The sequence below is a fragment of the Megachile rotundata genome, chromosome 8 (assembly GCF_050947335.1).
Source record: "Megachile rotundata isolate GNS110a chromosome 8, iyMegRotu1, whole genome shotgun sequence".
Lineage (NCBI taxonomy): Eukaryota > Metazoa > Arthropoda > Insecta > Hymenoptera > Megachilidae > Megachile > Megachile rotundata.
Genome location: NC_134990.1, coordinates 8,568,491 through 8,587,672, shown reverse-complemented (window position 1 = coordinate 8,587,672; position 19,182 = coordinate 8,568,491). Strand labels below are relative to the sequence as shown.

Genomic DNA, 19,182 nt, shown 5'->3' with positions numbered 1-19,182 from the left:
TCGCGTTTCATTAAATCCGTACGATCAGCAAGTCAACCATGAAGACTGTAAATTAACGCTGCTGAAATGCCCAATCGAATCGCGAACAGAAGATGTACGGGCAAAAAAGAGCTCGCCGTGTAACATTCCCTATAAAGTCGCGATCTTAACGAGCGCGATTCTGCAAAAACGAAGAGCGAAAAAGGGATAGTCGAATCCCGGTAACCGGTCGAAATTATTTTGCAATTTTATCGGTTCGTTTTGCCCGGCCAATTGCTGCGCCATAAAAAGGGCGCGAGACGAGTAAACAAAACGGGAAGAAAAAAGAAACGGGGTGAACGAAATTGAAAAAAACAGCCAGACGTCGAGCAAAATGCTGGCACCGCGAGACCAATTGCTCGGATTAAATACACCGAGGGACCTTTTCATATCCAGATTTAATTTATTCACCGGGCATAGTCTTGTCGTGATGCCCGATCGAATCCAGATTACTCTTGATTGCCTCGCCGCCCGAAATATTCCATTAATTTCACCGAATACGCTCGCGCCTGTCGGAATTTTACAGCATAACGTTACACGATTCCCTTTCTCCATGTTGTTATGCTAATTCCTCTGGATTAATCAAGCATATTGCTCCGATCTGTTTATGGGGTTCTGACAATTTCATAATCTCGAATTGAGGTCTCGAATTCTAATGTTTTTGAAGATTGCTTTGAAATTGCTGGTCGTTTTAAACTTTGAGTTTCAATCTCACGAAGGTAGGGAATTCGGAAGTTGTTATGTTTGAAAATTTAAAAACTTTGACATTTGAATCTTTCGATGGAGAGAAATTTTAAGATCTCGAAGTTTTGAAGTTACAATTTTCCGAAGTTTCAAAATTCAGAAGTTCGACAACTTCTGAGCTCTGAAATACCAGCGTATCAATGTTTCAATAGCTTTCAATTTGTACAATCCAAAAATTTTAACATTTTCATCTTCCGGAGTTGAAAATCCCAATTTTCGTCTTCCAAATTTCCAAATTCTAATCTCCTAAAGTCACAAAGAAAAAAAATTAAAAATCCCTAGTTTGAATATTCCAATGTTCTAAAACTTAAAAATCCCCAAATTTCCAAATTCCAATTTTCCAAAATTTCAATCCACAAAAATTCAGAAATCCCCCAAAATCCCAAAATGTCCAAATTCCAATTTTCCAAAGTTTCAACCCACAAAAATTCAGATATCCCCTAAAACCCTAAAATGTCCAAGTTCCAATTTTCCAAAATTTCAATCCACAAAAATTCAGAAATCCCCCAAAATCCCAAAATGTCCAAATTCCAATTTCCCAAAGTTTCAACCCACAAAAATTCCAAAACCCCCAAAATCTCCAAAACTTCTAGAAAGCCAACCTCCGCTGAAATGTTAATTCCGACAATCAGATTGCACTTTTTATACGAAATTGTACGGCAGCTACACATGTAGCGGGAAACGAAAGGCCGGGGTTATTTCAGGATTTAATCTGGCAAACAAGCGCGGCGGTGTTGCTAAATTTATTTACCGATGCGTAACGTAAACTTTCCAATATCGCACTCTGCCATACATCTCTTCAAAGAGGTTATTCAGATTTTATGAAAACAACCGAGTGCCCGTTGCTGAATACTAAATATAGACGGGCGGGAAAATGCAGCTTGTTCGAAAGCGAACGAAGAAATACACGTGAATATACTGAAAAACAGAGATGCATTCAACCTGGCTACATACACTATACTATTACAATTTTATCTTGTACTTTCCGTTCTACTTACTCGACTTCAACTTCTGCTAATTCAATTATTCTTCTTTACTGCATCACGTATAGCGAATTATTCGTGCACGTATATGCACGAAGAGCAATGCTGCTTTTCTTTTTATTAAAATTCTACAAACTTTATTCACGTGTTGGATCACCTCTCTTATTTATCCGCGTAACAAATATAGACGTGCGTTTTCAGTTTTTCAGATTTTTATTTTCTGCTGGCGATTTGCGTTATATTTTCTCTAGAATTGTTTTTTAGGCTGCTAATATATTTTTCTTTTTACATATTTTAATGTATATGTGATGCATATATGACTGTATGTATATGTATGTATATATGTTTACATTCATATATGTATGTATTTTTTTCCAACATATGTATGTATTTTATATATGCATGTAATGTATTGTATTTTAGTGTAATTACTAGTGTAATCGTATAGTAAAACTACATATTATATAGACGTAAAATGTGTAACATACATATGTGCATATGTTATATGCTACGTGTTATATTTATACATATATGTCACACACGACAAACGAATAATTATCTGTACATTTGTATACACACATGTGTAACATACATACATATATGTAAGTGTTATATGCAATGTGTTATACACATGTGTACGCATATGTGTAACATACATACATATGTGTATGTGTTATATGCAATGTGTTATACACATGTGTACGCACATGTCACATATAACAAACGAAGAATTATCTGAACATTCGTATACACATATAATATATGTATAAATGCAAGGTTAGTTGTATTAGTGACTGAATAAAAATGTGGAATAATAAAACACGAACAAAAGTACCGCGAATAAAACAAAGCGTTCAAAAAGAACTGTGCGCGTTTCATAAACGTGTGCAAATGAGTTGACACAACGATGTCCAGGAAAGTAGAGAATTTCGACAAAAGCTAAACATCATCGAGTAAAATGCAAACACGCGGGAAAACTCGTACGCACAATTTGTTCGGCAAACAAATGATACCTGACCCGTGAATAGTTTGCCCGAGTCCTCTGATGATCATGCTCGAAGCAACTCGGTCATGTTCCCGGTCAATTTTCAGTAACAAATTATTCCAGCTCGCGGCAGCTTGTTAACGTAAACATAACGTCAATAACACCGTGTACATTTATCGGTGTCGTTAGATTAAAATGTGCTTATTTAAATCGCTCGTTCGCCAGGCTACCGCAGACAAATCACGCCCGAATTTCGAATCGCTCGACTGCTATGGAAATCCAACATGGTCAATGTTTAATGCTTGGGAATAATTACTGCGCGCAGTTTTACGGTTTCGGATATTGTGCTTTTTTGGATTTTGCGAGTTTTAGATTTAGGTTTTTGGGGTTTGGAGTTTTAGGAGTTACATATCTTTGGGGTTTGGAATTTTAGGAGTTACATATTCTTGGGATTTGGAGTTTTAGGGTTGTGAAGTTTTGGGGTTGGGGAGTTTTGAGGTTGTGGAGTTTTGGGGTTATGAAGATTTGGGGTTTTGGAGTTTTAGATTTATTTACTTTTGGGGTTTGGAGTTTTAGGATTGTGAAGTTTTGGGGTTGTGGGGTTCTGGAGTTTTGGAGTTTCAGGATTTATATATTTTTGGGGTTTAGAGTTTCAGGATTTATACATTTCTGGGTTTTGGAGTCCCAGGATTTATACATTGTTGAATTACGAAGTTTTAGGGCTTTCAAGGTTTAATATTCTAAAAAAGCTAAAATTGTCAATTTGGTAATGTCGTCATTCGATACTTTGATAAGTTGGAATACTGATGATACTTACAAAACATCGTTTCTAAACTCTCTAAACATTTCGTCCATAAAACATCCATAAATATCTTTCCAAATGTATCCAACATCACACACTGCACAGATCAGACCCTCCACCACTATTACCTGCTACAATATCTAACTCCAATCTGCCCAAGTCGTGCAAAGGATCGAGCATCGACGGGCAAGTCCAGCGAGCCCCAAACGAAACGAATAAACGACTTTTCAGGGTAGAATCTCGTTTCGGGTGAACAAACGCAACGTCATGCAGGAGATTAGCAATGCAAATGCTTTGTCCCATTTTACGGATGGCCATCGTATATAAGCCGCGTAAGCCAGAGAGAAGTCGGTGGCACGGCGCGTGCAAACATAGTTAATGTTTCGATTCCGGCCAGGACTAAACCACCGACATAATATGCGGGGGTAAACACACTCTGTCGAAATTCCGGAACATTCCAAACAGCGTTAGACAGCCTGTCGTGCGTGATTAACCTGGTTACCGGAGAAGAATCACCGTCCGAATACGCGTGTTGTCGCTAGATGAACTTCTGTGCATTTAAAGAAGTCTGATTCAAATCGATTTTACGGCGGCGTCAGTAGTGATGATTAAACGAATCATTAGTATACAGGTGGATCAAACATCTAAATACAAAACATGTTTCGCTCCAAGTTTAATATTTATTTTGATATTACAATAGGTACTGCAACTGTCCAAATCGTTGAGGTCATATAACTTGAAATAAGCATTTTTTAATTGAGTCTATGGTCTCACATGCAATCATGACAAAATAGATAAAAGGTAAAATTAAAATTAATAGAGAAATAGCTTCAAAAGAATCAAAATTGAAAATTTTTCAACTAGGTACTTTAAAAGTTGCTGTTTACAAACAGCAAAAATCTTGAACTACAAAACCCCTTGGAGCACCACCATTTTTTCTTTGAATATTAATATTAATATCTTTTATGTCTATAAATTAACAAGTCCTATGAAGTACATAGATGAAGTATAACAAACCTACAAAATAAATTAAAATAGTTCATAGATGCAGCATTTGTCGGGATATTGAAAAGAATAAAATAAGGTAACGTTCTGTACTCTACTCGGTAATTTGAAAGTTATGATCAATAGAGTAAGGTTTAGATGGAGGATTTCAAGTGTAGTAATTTCTACAAATAACTTTCGAGTTCCCTGTAGTTCGGCGTCCATAACTGTAGTTCAGGGGGTGGGTCTGTTTAATCTCATAAGAGCATATACACGTGTACGAGCTTATGAAAGATAAACGACATCACACGATTAAACATGACGAACAGCCTGCGATTCGAATTCTTTTATGGAACGTAAACAAATGCTATCGAAGAATCAATTACTTTGTGAACTGAAAAAGAGATTGTTCGTCAAAATTTTAGAGTAAATTAGCGGTAGAGTACTTAACTGAATTTATTCGAGACAATGTTTTTATTTTAGAACGTATACATAAATTTTTATAATATGAAGAGTGTCTCATAAGTAGTGTCCCTGAAGTGGGGAGTAGTTGACGTAATTCTGAATAAGATTTCCTTTTGCAGAAATGGGGTTTGAAGCTTCGTTTTTGAATTATTAAGGAAAAACACGGACCAATCAGGGCGCGAGGATTATTACGCGTTGAATTACTACGCGTTGGTTAACTGCGTGTTAGATTACCACGCGTTAGATTCCTACGCTTAGAATTACCACGCGTTGCAGTATTACCCGTTGGACTACTACGCGTTGAATATCCACGCTCTGCATTACTACGCGTTGGACATCCACACGCCGGATTACTACGCGTTAGATTATCCACGCGTTAGATTCCTAAGCTTAGAATTACCACGCGTTGCGGTACTACCCGTTGGACTACTACGCGTTGAATATCCACGCTCTGAATTACTACGCGTTAGATTACCACGCGTTAGATTACCACGCGTTAGATTCCTACGCTTAGGATTACCACGCGTTGCAGTACTACCCGTTGGACTACTACGCGTTGAATATCCACGCTCTGGATTACTACGCGTTGGATATCCACATGCCGGATTACTCTACGCATTAGATTACCACGCATTAGAGCCCTGCGCTTAAAATTACCACGCGTTGCATTATTACGCGTTGAATTACTACGCGTTTAATATGCACGCGCTAGAATACTACGCGTTGGATATCCACACGCTGTATTACTACGCGTTGTATTACTGCGTGTTGGATTACTGCGCGTAGGATTATCACGCGTTGCATTAACACGCGTTGCATTACTACGCGTTGGATAACTACGCGTTATTTGAAGCTGCCGCTCTCGCGTCTGCGCGTGCGTAATCCTCGCGCTCTGATTGGTCCGTGTGTTTCCTTAATAATTCAAAAACGTAGCTTCAAACCCCATTTCTGCAAAAGGAAATCTTATTCAGAATCACGTGAACTACCCCTCATTTCACCTACACTAGTTATGACACTCTGTATATAAAAATATATTTATAATTAACCATTTATGGATGATTAGCACCCTTCCTTTATTATTATTTTGCAAACTTCATATTATTTAACTAACACTTTTCTAGTACTTCATTCTGTTTAATTTTGAAGTAATGCTTTTATAAGTTTGACAAAACCCAATTCTTCATACTGAAGAATCTACAATATTGTTGTGATTATTTTCAGTTTAAACTTCACTTCGAATTACGATAGAATTAAATGAACTAAGCTTCCTCGTCTTCCAAAGTTCTGCTTACATCAAACGTTTCATAACAATCAGATCCCACGTTAAAAATTCCCAAAATCTGTAGAAGTATTTAAGCAACAATTCCAGCAATTATTTTGAATAATAAACACTAAAGTCCTAAATAGTTGTTTTCGTTAAGCAGGAAATGCAACAGAAAGATATTTTACGTTCTCTTTGATACCCGCGGCAAAGAAAGGATTAATTGTAATAAGATCGGAAAACTGGTTTCAAACGGTTCATTTTCCTTTGAATGCACGATAAAAAATCGCTGGAAAACGCAGCGTTGTTTACCTCATTACCCAGACTGAATTGAAGTCCATCGCTTTGATCGTCATTGGGGGCTCAGTCTCGAAACACTTCTGCTAATAAAATAGTTATGTAAAGTTATATAGTAATTGGTTTTGTTCGACAGTTCACGGTGAAATGAGATTAGGGGATGACTAAAACTGCTACATCCAGAAATTAACATTAAATTTGGAAATTGAAAAAGTTACGGTAAATTGGGAGATTAACTTGGGAGGAATTATAACTTGTTAATAATCAATTAATGATTTGAGGTTAGCCAAGAATTTTGTGAAATTAGAAAAATTCAATTGATCATTAATTTTAATTCGAAAGAAATGATTAAAATTTAAAAATTGAGTAATTTGAGATTTTTTAATGTTCAGCAAAGCAAAGATTTCGTAGTAAAATATAAATTGTCATGACCGATTTAGAATGTGATAATTTAAAAAATGATCAGTCGTCGAAAATCGGAGGAAACGGTCAGTACAGAAAGTGGCGGTATTAAAATAATATCGATTTCGCGGAAAGAGTTCGGTTTATTCGATGAAACGTTGAATGGCCGGGAGGTATCCTAAATTTAAAGATAAAATCGATCGGTGTTATTCCAGCGGTCTTTTCGGTCCGTTCCAAGGGTCGTCTAATTGCCTCATTCGGCGAACGTCAATGGCTTTAAAAGGAAAGGGGCATTCATCGACAAGCTGTGACCTAATTAGAAGGGATGAAATGATACTCTGCTTGTTACCGCTGGAAGGCTCGAAAACTCGGAATTTTCGCCGAGGAGAAAAACTAGAGAGATAGACCGTGATTTCGTTAGGCGACCGCAGATGACCCCCCTTGTTATTTTTACAACAGCTATTTCCCGACGACGCGGTTAAGTTGAATTTCTCGACAGCGACCATAGACCCCGTCTAGCATTCCTCTGCTACGGAGGAATTAAATTAGGAAATATCTGTCGAGCGACTTTCCTCCGGTGACTAACGACGTTATATCTCCCTTTAAAACCTGCTTGCGCTCTGTAATCGTGTTTCCTTAATTTTTACATTGCCTGACGGCTAAGAAGAGCCTTAATGTCCCTCTAATTTCGCATTCGTCTTTCATTAAAGCGGCCGAGTTAAATGGACGTTTCCTGGACCCTCTGTTTGTGTTTCACTTTTGGTTTAATGGAAGACACAGTTTTCATTCGGAGAAAGGAAGAATAATTTGTTTGAAATTAAAAGTTCGTTCGCGTAATTTATTCCTGGCAGTTCCTCTGTTCATTTTCGCCTCGGTATTTTATTCCTTGGAGCGTCTTTTATGTTTCATGATCTCAGCGCGTTTGTTGCAGTTCTCGGCGCTGTTCGCTATTTTTTTACGAATGCTAGCTGCGCTTTGAACATTTTTAAAATTTCAGCCTCGCGCGTAACTCTACAGCCTGTAAATTGTTAATTATGACCTCGCAGTTATGCCTTTAGGAAAATAATCTTCTGGAAGATGTACGATGCTAAAGTAAATATGTATACGGTTCTCAGTTTCTGTTTGCGGATACTAAAGTGCCTTTTTGTTTATCGCGAAATGTTGTTCGTGGACTAATTACGGTGCTAAAGATAGCGGAGGTGTGCTGAATAAAGTTGCGGAATTGTTCGGAGTTCGGGGGAATTCGTTGTCTGACCAGGTGCTTATACTACTTGAATGTTTTACTTAACGCTGATTTTTAATACAAAATTGTCTTCAGTTTTAATATGAATAATTGTTTATTGATTAATTAAACATCAGTAGATAACAGAAAAATAGTGGATTAAATTTTGAAGCAATAATTTAAATTTCAATCAAGGCTTCGTCTGACCAGTTGCCGAGTTATACTACTTACGACTAACTGCATTCAACACTGATCATTTTATATTATTATAAATACATGTTTAATTCTTTGTTTAAGAACAAATTATGCAACAGTACATTGCAAAAATATCTTGATATATAAAATTCAATATAATTCGTCTAGTTGGCTGACCATGTGTTGACTCGTTCTACTTACATATTTCACTGAACGACTTTCTATATAAAATTGCGATTTCCAATGCAAAATTTTTGTCTCCTTTATTACAAAGAGTTATTTACGAACTAATTAAACAGTAAGTAGCAGAAATACGGTAAATAAAATTGTAAAGCAATAATATAAAATTGAACGAAGCTTATCGACCGACCAATTGGTTTATACTACTTGCCAGTAAAATTTCGAAATTAGCAATAAACGATTGCATTCATTGCACATTTCCATGGTACAGCAACATATTATTGTTCACGAAACAGTAAAATTAAACATTATCTCCGAAAACTGTTAATTATCGTGTTGATTACTAAACCCGTTATCGCGTCTAAATCAACTAATAAATTTTAAATCAAATCCGATTATTGTTCGATATTACTATCGAATATTCTGCGCTTCAGCTACGATTTCACTAAAGTTTTTCTTTCGCATCGTAACTCCTTTCTAGTACGATATGCTGATATTTCGGTTAACCTGACCCGTATTAATGAGGGCGAGGAAAATTCGCAACAATCCGATTACAGATTCGAAATCCCCGCTATTAATGTCACCTGTATTTCGGTCGAACGGCTGAGGTATTTGCGCATGTATCATTAATTTGTATCAACAGTAAGTCGATTAATATATAAATATATGCAGTCGCCGTTACGTTGAACATTTGTCAGGCTCGGTATACGGGCGAGCAATCTGTTGTTTGCAAAACTCTGACATTTATTGTAGACTTTACGTGTTAGATGTTCGCGAAATCCTGATCACTGTGATTTCTGTTTAATTCCGTTCGGCAATCGTCGACGTGCAATTTATAACCGATTTTAGCTGACGGCGAAACATGAATTGTACTGACGAATATTATTCTCGCGCGAGCAACATGCATTGTCAAACGATTTTCGTTTCATGTTACTATTCTGTTTTCGAAATTTTATACGAACAATACTCTCCGATGATTTCACATTTTTTCGTTTCATTAAGGTTTAAATTTAATTGAGCATCAGAATAATTCGACGGTTCAATTAAATATTCGTAGTTGATTAGTAATTAAACCTCCTTTAATTAAAAGTATTGCAACCGTTCAATGGTTTTCTAACTGGAAATTAAAGTCTGGTTTTCAGGTTAAATTTGTGTAAGATCTGAAATAAATTTTAATTAAAAACGTTTGCAATTTATAATTATTTTCGGATCTTAAAAATTTTTGCGTACAGAAAGAAAATTTTTATTTTTAATTCAATTGTGTTTAATCAATAATTAAACATATAAAAACAGAATCTTATTTGTTAAAAATGCACGAATGATTCATAAATATTCAGGTTCATAAAAGGGCAAGAATTAATAAAATTTTTCATAACAAGATGATCTTTGAGGTCAATTAATAAGAAATTAGTATGAGGAAAATGTCCCAGCAGCAATGTTCTACCCAAGAATATTGTGATCAAGAAAAAAAATCGGAAATTATTATCCCAGAGAATATAATGAGAATAAATCTTGCTGCACTAATAGCAGCAAAGGCATTTTTTTATATTTACCACCCTGAGATAGGTAAATCCACTTACCTCTTTATCACCCAGCTGATGTACTCTGCAATGAAGAAAAGCAGTCTGACCGACTGCTGTGGTCACGTTTCGAGGGACATTCATCTCAAACGTTGGTGCGTTAGTGACATTCTGATTGCCGAAGACATTTCCTCCCAACAACTTTTGATCCCGAACAAAAGTTCCTGGAAAGAAAAAATAATTATTTGTAACTTTTGCAATTTTTACAATATTTTTATCATTGACTTTGTTATAATATTTCTTTGTGGGAGTTGACTTATCATTGACTTTGTTACAATATTTCTTTGTGAATTATTTTTAATCATAATAAAAATAACTGCAACTGAAATAGCAACATTTGATATAAAAAATGTAAATCAATATGTAATTGTTTGGTTTGAAAATTTGTTAGAGATGCATTTTTAATTATGAGAGAGCACTATGTTAAATTTTTTAATTTTAAATAAATTAACTTTTCAAAAATAGATAAAGATAGTATTTATTTTTTATTGTTTGCTATTGTTGGGTGTACTGCTTATTTTCCATTATGAGTATTATTTTTCTTTAATACTAAAATTATTTTTCATTAGTATTATATTAAAGCATATGCATTATATGATTAAAATTTTTAGCTGGAATTAATTTTTATTTTTCATGCTAATATCTTAAAATTATAATTAATTTTAAATAAATCTATATATTTTGATTTTAAATAAGTCTACTCTCTAAAAATTAGACAAAAAAATTTATTTTTTAATTTTTGCCATTGTTACACATTTGATTTATTTTCAATTATTTTCCGTTATAGTAAAACCTCATTTTTCTTTAATAAAAATTGTTTTTCATCAACATCATACGTGTTCTGTAATTAAAATTTTTGCCCAGAATTAGCTTTTATTTCTCCTACGAATAACATTCTAAAATTTCATCCTAAAATTGTAAAACAACCACCTCAATTACTCTGATGTCTCACTAATCCCCTAAAGTGATACCAAAGTACGAATAGCAAGTGCAGCAACAAGCACTGAATTGCTTTTGTTTTTTGTACCATGCAGTATGCAATTAATATAAAACGTTCCACTGTTTTATGCGTCAGATTTAATTATGCGAACTCGACACCTGGTTGCTGACTTTAATCTGACGAATTTCAGCCGCGTTTAATTAATTAATTGCTGCTGTATAGTTTAACGCACGTGTCCACTCAATTAGCGCATTCTTTGAGAGCCGTGCTCGATGCGTTGCTGCAGTTGTATTTCAACAGTTTACATCTGGTGGTAATTGTACGTGTAATGTGATGACTTTTCCTTCTTGAAAAATCATTGTTAAAAATGAATTTATTAATATATGTTTGAATTCATATTGAGAGCTCTATTGATTATTATATTGCTAATAATTTAGGGATATTTACTTTGGGATTTTAAGGTTTTGATAAATGTTTGATTGCTATTTTTAGATTCCCAAATTTTCTGATATATACATTTTTCCAAATTTCTAAATTTTCAAATTTCTACGCGCCCAAATTTTCAAATCCCGAATTCCAAATTTCCAAATTTCTAAATTTTCAAATTTTCACGCGCCTAAATTTTCAAATCCCGAATTCCAAATTTCCAAATTTCCACGCGCCCAAATTTTCGAATCCCGAATTCCAAATTTCCAAATTTCTAAATTCTCAAATTTCCACGCGCCTAAATTTTCGAATCCCGAATTCCAAATTTCCAAATTTCTAAATTCTCAAATTTCCACGCGCCTAAATTTTGAAATCCCGAATTCCAAATTTCCACGCGCCCGAATTTTCAAATCCCAAATTCCAAATGTTCAAATCTCTACGTCTTCAAATTTCCATACACCCGAATTTTCAAGCCCTGAATTCCAATTTTCCAAATTTCGAATCTTTCAAGCCCCTAAATTTCCAAGTTACTCCCCAAATTTCCAAACCATCAAATTCCAAAATCTCCAAGTTTCGATCTCCCAAATATTCAAACCCCTAAATCTCTAAACTCCACACCCCAACCTTCCCAAATCCCAAAATCAAAAAATCCCTATACTCAAATTTTCTATCTCCCAACCACTCAGATCACGTAAATCTCCAAATTTTGCACTCGTCAAATTTCGAAGTGGATAATCAGTACAAGCCATACCAGCGGCACAATGACGTCAATGCTCCAGCATTGTCAACAAATATTGGAAGCCCTAGAGTATCAACAATGGCTACTAATCGCGTCTGGTCTGAGCAAGAACATTGTTACTCTGTACAACAATTAACATACGTATAATGCATGGATGGTTCCACGTGACAGTGGATCAAACTCAACAATTCCATTGAGAAACGAATGGCCAGGTGTCAACGATAACGTTAACACCTGAGACTCCATTGTGCCGAAGGTCACAATAGTCTTTTACGGAGTTGACTATTACGAGGTCACATCGACAAGCAATCGTCACCGCGTTGCATTGTGATTTCTATTGGGCATTGTTAGCGTTATCAAGAGAAATAGCGGATTCCCAGTGACAGCTGTCAGTGTACACACTTCGTTATTGATTGTCGTCGTTTGAGGCAGATAACTATACGGGTTCCTGGCTAACCGTGAACCAAAATCGTCACCGACAGATTAGTTGGAGCTTTCAGAACCGGGACTCGATAGTGAAGCCGAGAGTAACTTCCTGTGGATCGATGAATCGCTTTCGGCGCCGATGAATGAGATTCTTACTGAAACGAGCTGATTCCTGTCCGAATTCGCTCCGAATAGAATCGAGTTTGGACAACGAACGTGTCGTTTTAGGATACGAGTTTGAATAGTAAACGGTGGAAATGGAAGGTGGTGATTTTTGGGGGATAAATTTTTAGTTTTCTTTTTGACGTTTACGATAATTATTATTTGGATTTTAGGGATTTCGAAGAATTATCTTTATTATTATATTTTTATTTATTATTGTATTTTTGTGGGTTTAGGTTTTATAGGGTATAGGGATATAATTGTGGAGGAATGTAATGCGCAATTTAAGGCGCAGGTATTTAGTGCGTAGTAGTTCGACATGTGGAGACTTAATGTGCTGTAGTTGGACATGTAGTGATTTAGTGCGTAGTAGTTTAACGCATTGTAATCTAATTTACAACAATACGACGCGTGGGGATCTAATTTATAGTAATACAACGCGTGGAGATCTATTGCGCAGAGATATAACGCATGGTGGACTAATGTGTTACAGTACAACGCGTGGTGACTCGATGCGCAGTAGTTCAGCGCGTGGTGACTCGATGCGCAGTAATTCAACGCGTGGTGATTCAATGCGCAGTAGTTCAACGCGTGGTGACTCGATGCGCTGTAGTTTAACGCGTAGTGATTCAATGCGCAGTAGCTCAACGCGTGGTGACTCGATGCGCAGTAGTTCAACGCGTAGTGATTCAATGCGCAGCAGTTCAACGCATGGTGACTCGATGCGCAGTAGTTCAACGCGTGGTGACTCGATGCATAGTAGTTCAGCGCGCGGTGACTCCATGCGCAGTAATTCAACGCGTGGTGATCTAATGTGCAGTAATACAACGCGTGGTGACTCGATGCATAGTAGTTCAACGCGTGGTGACTCGATGCGCAGTAGTTCAACGCGTGGTGACTCGATGCGCAGTAGTTCAACGCGTGGTGACTCGATGCGCAGTAGTTTAACGCGTGGTGACTCGATGCATAGTAGTTCAACGCGTGGTGACTCGATGCATAGTAGTTCAACGCGTGGTGACTCGATGCGCAGTAATTCAGCGCGCAGCGACTCGATGCGCAGTAATTCAACGCGTGGTGACTCAATGCATAGTAGTTCAGCGCGCGGTGACTCCATACGCAGTAATTCAACGCGTGGTGATCTAATGTGCAGTAATACAACGCGTGGTGACTCGATGCATAGTAGTTCAACGCGTGGTGACTCGATGCGCAGTAGTTCAACGCATGGTGACTCGATGCATAGTAGTTCAGCGCGCGGTGACTCCATGCGCAGTAATTCAACGCGTGGTGACTCGATGCATAGTTGTTCAGCGCGCGGTGACTCCATGCGCAGTAATTCAACGCGTGGTGATCTAATGTGCAGTAATACAACGCGTGGTAATATCACATATGGCAATATAACGCTTGGTACGAGACGTAACAATACAGCGTGGGGTGAGTTAATTCGTTAGTGATATAACATTGATTTACTATTTTACTAATTCTGTAATCTACTATTCCGTTATTTCACTAATTTAGTATTTGACTATTGTACTATTTCACTGTTATATTGGCCTATCATTAATACTATTTTGCAATGCATCAATTTACCACTTTACCATTTTACGTAGTTTTTTAATATTCCCTTCTTCCATCATCTTTATCATGTAATCCTAGAATTTCATCATTGTACCATTTTATCATATTTCATCCGTTTAATTTATTAGTTTCTCGCATCGATTCACGTAAACATGCTTTTAAACTTGTACCTATAAATCAATATCGCTGAACATCGATAGCCATTAGATTCACCGAATTTTAAATCCATTTCATTAAGGATATCAAGGTAATTAAGATACATAAATTTTCGATAATAAGCCACGGATGTGCTATTTACATTAATAGGTACTCGATTTAATGGTAATTTCGTCAGAAGCTAAAATTTAGTATTAAATTCACTCATTCATAACGCAATTGGAAATTTCTTCTTCTTGAATCTCTAATTTTATATTAAATTTATGCAATTTTCAATACATGTATTTGCATATTCACTTTTCGTTGCGTGATTTATTGATTTTCATACAAAAATACATATTTGAATTTTCATAATTTAATAATAATTTCATTGTTGTTATTTTATTAGCAGTATTAATATTATATTAATAATATGTTTGTACATAAATATTAAATATTTGTACTCGCATTATTACGAATTGAGAAAATAAATATTTTGTATTAAAGTTTATTTGGACAAAACAAGGTACGATTGCAGAGTCGTAACACTTTGAAAAATAACAAAAAAATTGTGCCTATGTAAGACATGGGATATTTAAAATAATTTCATTGTTTACAAACCTTGCTGTTCACATAACGCAATGCAACGAGTTATTATTAAATATTACAAATTTATTAATTGTTGGTAGTATAATCTATCTAGGCTACCGAATGTATAAATTGGTAGAAATGTAATATGCGTTGTCTTTTGTTTAATTCCTGCTTGCTGTGTTCGGCTACCGGCGATGCGCGCGCAACGTGCACCAGCGCGTCTTCAATTTATATCTATTAATTTATAGTAACATCCTTTCATATTAATAAACATTATATATTTAATATTAACCAGCGTTAAACTCTGACATTAATACTCATATTGAAATTTTGCAATTACAGTCTTGTTCTATATCTCAAATTACATTAATCATTTTCTGAAAATCTGCAATATCTTCGCATACAATTTTTATAATAAATATCCTGTATCTGAACAAAAATCTTTCCAACAGAACTTTATCCTTACTCATACAAATATTGATTAATATTAATCCATATAATTGAAAGTGTCCCATGAACAAGAATATGACACGATAAAATAAATTGAAGAGTTTCACGGACTTAAGTAATCAAGTTTGAAGAAATCTCCAAGCAAATTAAATTGCATTCCCATTGTTTCCACGGCAATGATGTTCGCAATCTGTGAACGGGGGCCGCCGACATTTTCGCAGGCTCTTGCATTCGTTGCAGCCAATTCGGATCGAAAACAAGCGCAGAGAAAATGTCAGAAGATGCAGGTTCTCTGCTCTCTGCATCTCGTTTCGTTTATTAATCCGAGAATTTTAACAGAAGCCGAAGGAAGCGGCGCAATATTTGCAGATTGCGTTCGCCTAACACGGCTCGACCAGTTTCTTCTTCAAAGACTAATATTCTATTTTCCCGAGTGGCCGAGCTTTCAGCTCCCGGGAATATTGCTACTCGTTGCCCTAAGTGGTCTCGAGGAAATTCGGAGGTTCTTGCGATCCCAGGATGGACGGAAGGATTTTTGCTAATTAACCGAAGAGATTGGATCCTAGAATCTCTCGAATTTCTTTGCCGAACACTCTTCATAAATGTCGTCCGTTCACCGATTCCCTCTGTTTTAAAATGAAATCGCTCCAATGTTATTACTTTCATTGTCAAATTATTTTTGCTTCGTTTCAAGAATAATATCTTTAATTATGTCTCAAATTATTTATGTTCTTACACAAGTTCTTAATTATATTGTAAGCGAAGAATAAGGTCTGTTGATCTGAATTTTGAAATCGCCAAGATCAAAGAACTTCATTTACTACTTCAGAGATTGTTCATATGTGTATAAAGCATATGTGTAATATATTGATTATCTCATTAAAATGTTTTGTTAATTAACCAACGAATATTTCAGTAAAAGACTACTCTCTGAAGTAGTAAATAAAGTATTTTAATACATATGTGGAATATGAAACACATGTGTGATGCATATGTGGAATATAGAACACATATGTGATGCATATGTAATTTATAATTAATGATATGTGTTTTATAGATAATGCACACGTATTTCATAGATAATACATATTTTACAAATTTTATTAAGATAATTTGTAAAAGGCATATGTAAATCTAAATGCATCAATTATAATGTATGATACGTATGACTTATTCGAATTAACGAATAACATTAAACATGAAATAACATAAAATAGCAAGAATACTTTAAAATTTCGCCAAAATAGATGACTTAACCGTGAATTCAAAATTGATCGAATTATCAAAAGTGCACCGAATAATTTTTACTAAACCATGAACCTCGACAGGGATTTTATACCTCCCAAAAATTTCACTTCCGCGCGAGTCGAGCGAATCGATGGGTCGATTTATAACGCGGAATAACTGATATCATGAATGTTCTCCGTGGAAAAATAAACGTCCGATTTCGGAGGAAAAAGGGCTATCGTTATCGTGTCCGCCATATTATTAATCACGAAACGGTACGTTTGAATTATGGCATCGAAATGCTCCAGGCACTGTTCGGACATGTAACGATTTTTGCTCGCTGCAATCGACAACTCCGTTATTTAGTGTGCCATATCTATTGATCACTGTGAACCAAACGAACCGCAATGACGAAATACCAGTTTAACGTCATCGAACACTGGTAATGCTGCTGCGATCGCTGCTTTTTATTGTGTCATTCGATTTGTGTCAATTGCATCGAATGAATGCGTGAAATTTTACGTTATAGCTTCATATTTTGCAGGATAACACTATTAGCACTTGCATGCTGGTATCAATTTTATATTTGCGTTTATTAATTTTAATATTGTTGGCGGAGTAAATTAATTCATAAGTTGTTCATCAGAGTTTTTAAGCTTTGAGAGTAAATTATATTTTATAATAACTATTTTTTGTGGTGATAAATTCATAATTTTTATTTAAAAAAATATCTTTGTTGTGGTGGAATATTCCATTTTATAATTTTGAAAATTTGTAGAGGGTTGAATATTTTGGAGGTGGTTACAGATTATTGATAAAATGATTCTCTTGCAGTTATGATGTGTTTAAGACCTTGTTTGAGTATATACATCTCAGTATGTCTCAGTTTGTTTCAGTATCTCTCAGAATGTTTCAAAATCTTTCAGTATCTCTCAGAGTCTGCCACTGTCTTTGAAAATCTCTCACTACCTTTCAGTGTTTCTCAGAACCTCCCAATGCCTTTCAGAGTCTCTCAGAACTTCTCAGTATCTCTCAGTGTTTCTCACAGTCTCTCAGTGTTTTAAAGTCTCTCAATATCCTCAGTGTTTCTCAAAATCCCCCAGTATCTCTCAGTATCTCTCAGTGTCTCTCAGAGTCTTACAGTATCTCTCAGAGTGTCTCAGTGTCCTCTAAAGTCTCTCAGTATCTCGCAGTGTCTCTCAGAATCTCTCAGCATCTCTCAGTGTCTCTCAGTATTTCTCAGTGCCTTCTGTCATCTCTCACTGTGTCTCAGACTGTCTCACTATATCCTAGTATGTCTCATTATATCTCAATGTGTGTCTCAACTCATTTCAACCATCTAAAATTTCTTATTTCTCCTCTATTTTTTCTTCATTCACTAAATTCTTATTTCCCAGCTCTAAGATGTACTATTCATCCAAATATGAAATTTTCAAAATTAATTTTCAAAATCACTAAATAATTGAAAATGAAGTATTTCTAATTCTTGATGACCCAAAAAACTCCTGAATAAGATGCTTCAATATTTCAAAAGCAATTCACTATTATTTACCTCCTAAATGACCCTCCTGTAACTCCGAATTAACAAATAGCTCCAAGTTAAAAAATAAATTCTAACCGTAAAAATTGACTGTATTCCCCAACCTATTAAATTCTCGAGTCGTTTAATTTCCAATTCCGTGCACATTCAGAGCTCTAAGCGCCCTGACCCTGTAAGACCTGTAACACGAATCTTCCGATCCGCGAATAGAATTTGCAAAACGTAAAGTTTAAAAATGTTTAACTTCCTCTCACGTATAAAATTCAGCCCGAATTTGGTGACCCAAATTTCTGGAATAAATTACAAGTTATTCGAACAATGCTCACGTTCTCACGTGTTGCATCCTTGATACCAGCTTCGGTTTCCTCCGAACACAATTTACACAATACAGCGAATTCTACGGCATCGATAGTTTCCCCCAAATAGAATGATAAAATCGAATCGAACGATATTCACTGAATGGTAACGCGAAAAAAAGGGGGACCGTTTGCACAGAATTAACATACGAATTCCGGTGAAACTAATAAAAATTCCATCATCGTCGGAAACCGGGCTGGAATCTGCATAATTCGATCACGCCAAGGCTCAACAGAATTCCACGGGTGCGCGATAAAACAACATTCGAAACTGAATATCCTTTCGTGAAATGACCCGGCGGCCAGTTAAACTCTCTCCATACACGATATACCTAGAAACTTTTAGGGACATTTATTATACTGTATGTTTCACGAAACTTGAGGGTTCTTTGAGACAATTCTAAACTTTTATATTTCTTTGCTTCTAAACATTACTCCTTTATAACTCATATTATACATTTATACATTCATAGTTTTACGAATATAAAAATTTTGTT

At 35.7% G+C, this 19,182-nt stretch overlaps 1 protein-coding gene and 1 long non-coding RNA gene across 7 annotated transcripts in view; one reads left to right on the top strand and one right to left on the bottom strand.

Moving 5' to 3' along the window:
- Positions 1-19,182, top strand: part of LOC105662076 (uncharacterized) — a 180,930-nt gene that overhangs the window by 38,261 nt on the left and 123,487 nt on the right. The window lies entirely within an intron of this gene.
- The window catches only part of dpr1 (defective proboscis extension response 1), a 491,277-nt gene that overhangs the window by 359,661 nt on the left and 112,434 nt on the right, over positions 1-19,182 (bottom strand). For all 5 annotated transcript variants that reach the window (XM_076534437.1, XM_076534442.1, XM_076534438.1 and 2 more), the window contains exon 2: positions 10,119-10,282. In XM_076534437.1, coding sequence (XP_076390552.1) covers positions 10,119-10,282 — 164 coding nt within the window. The remainder of the gene's footprint in view (positions 1-10,118; positions 10,283-19,182) is intronic.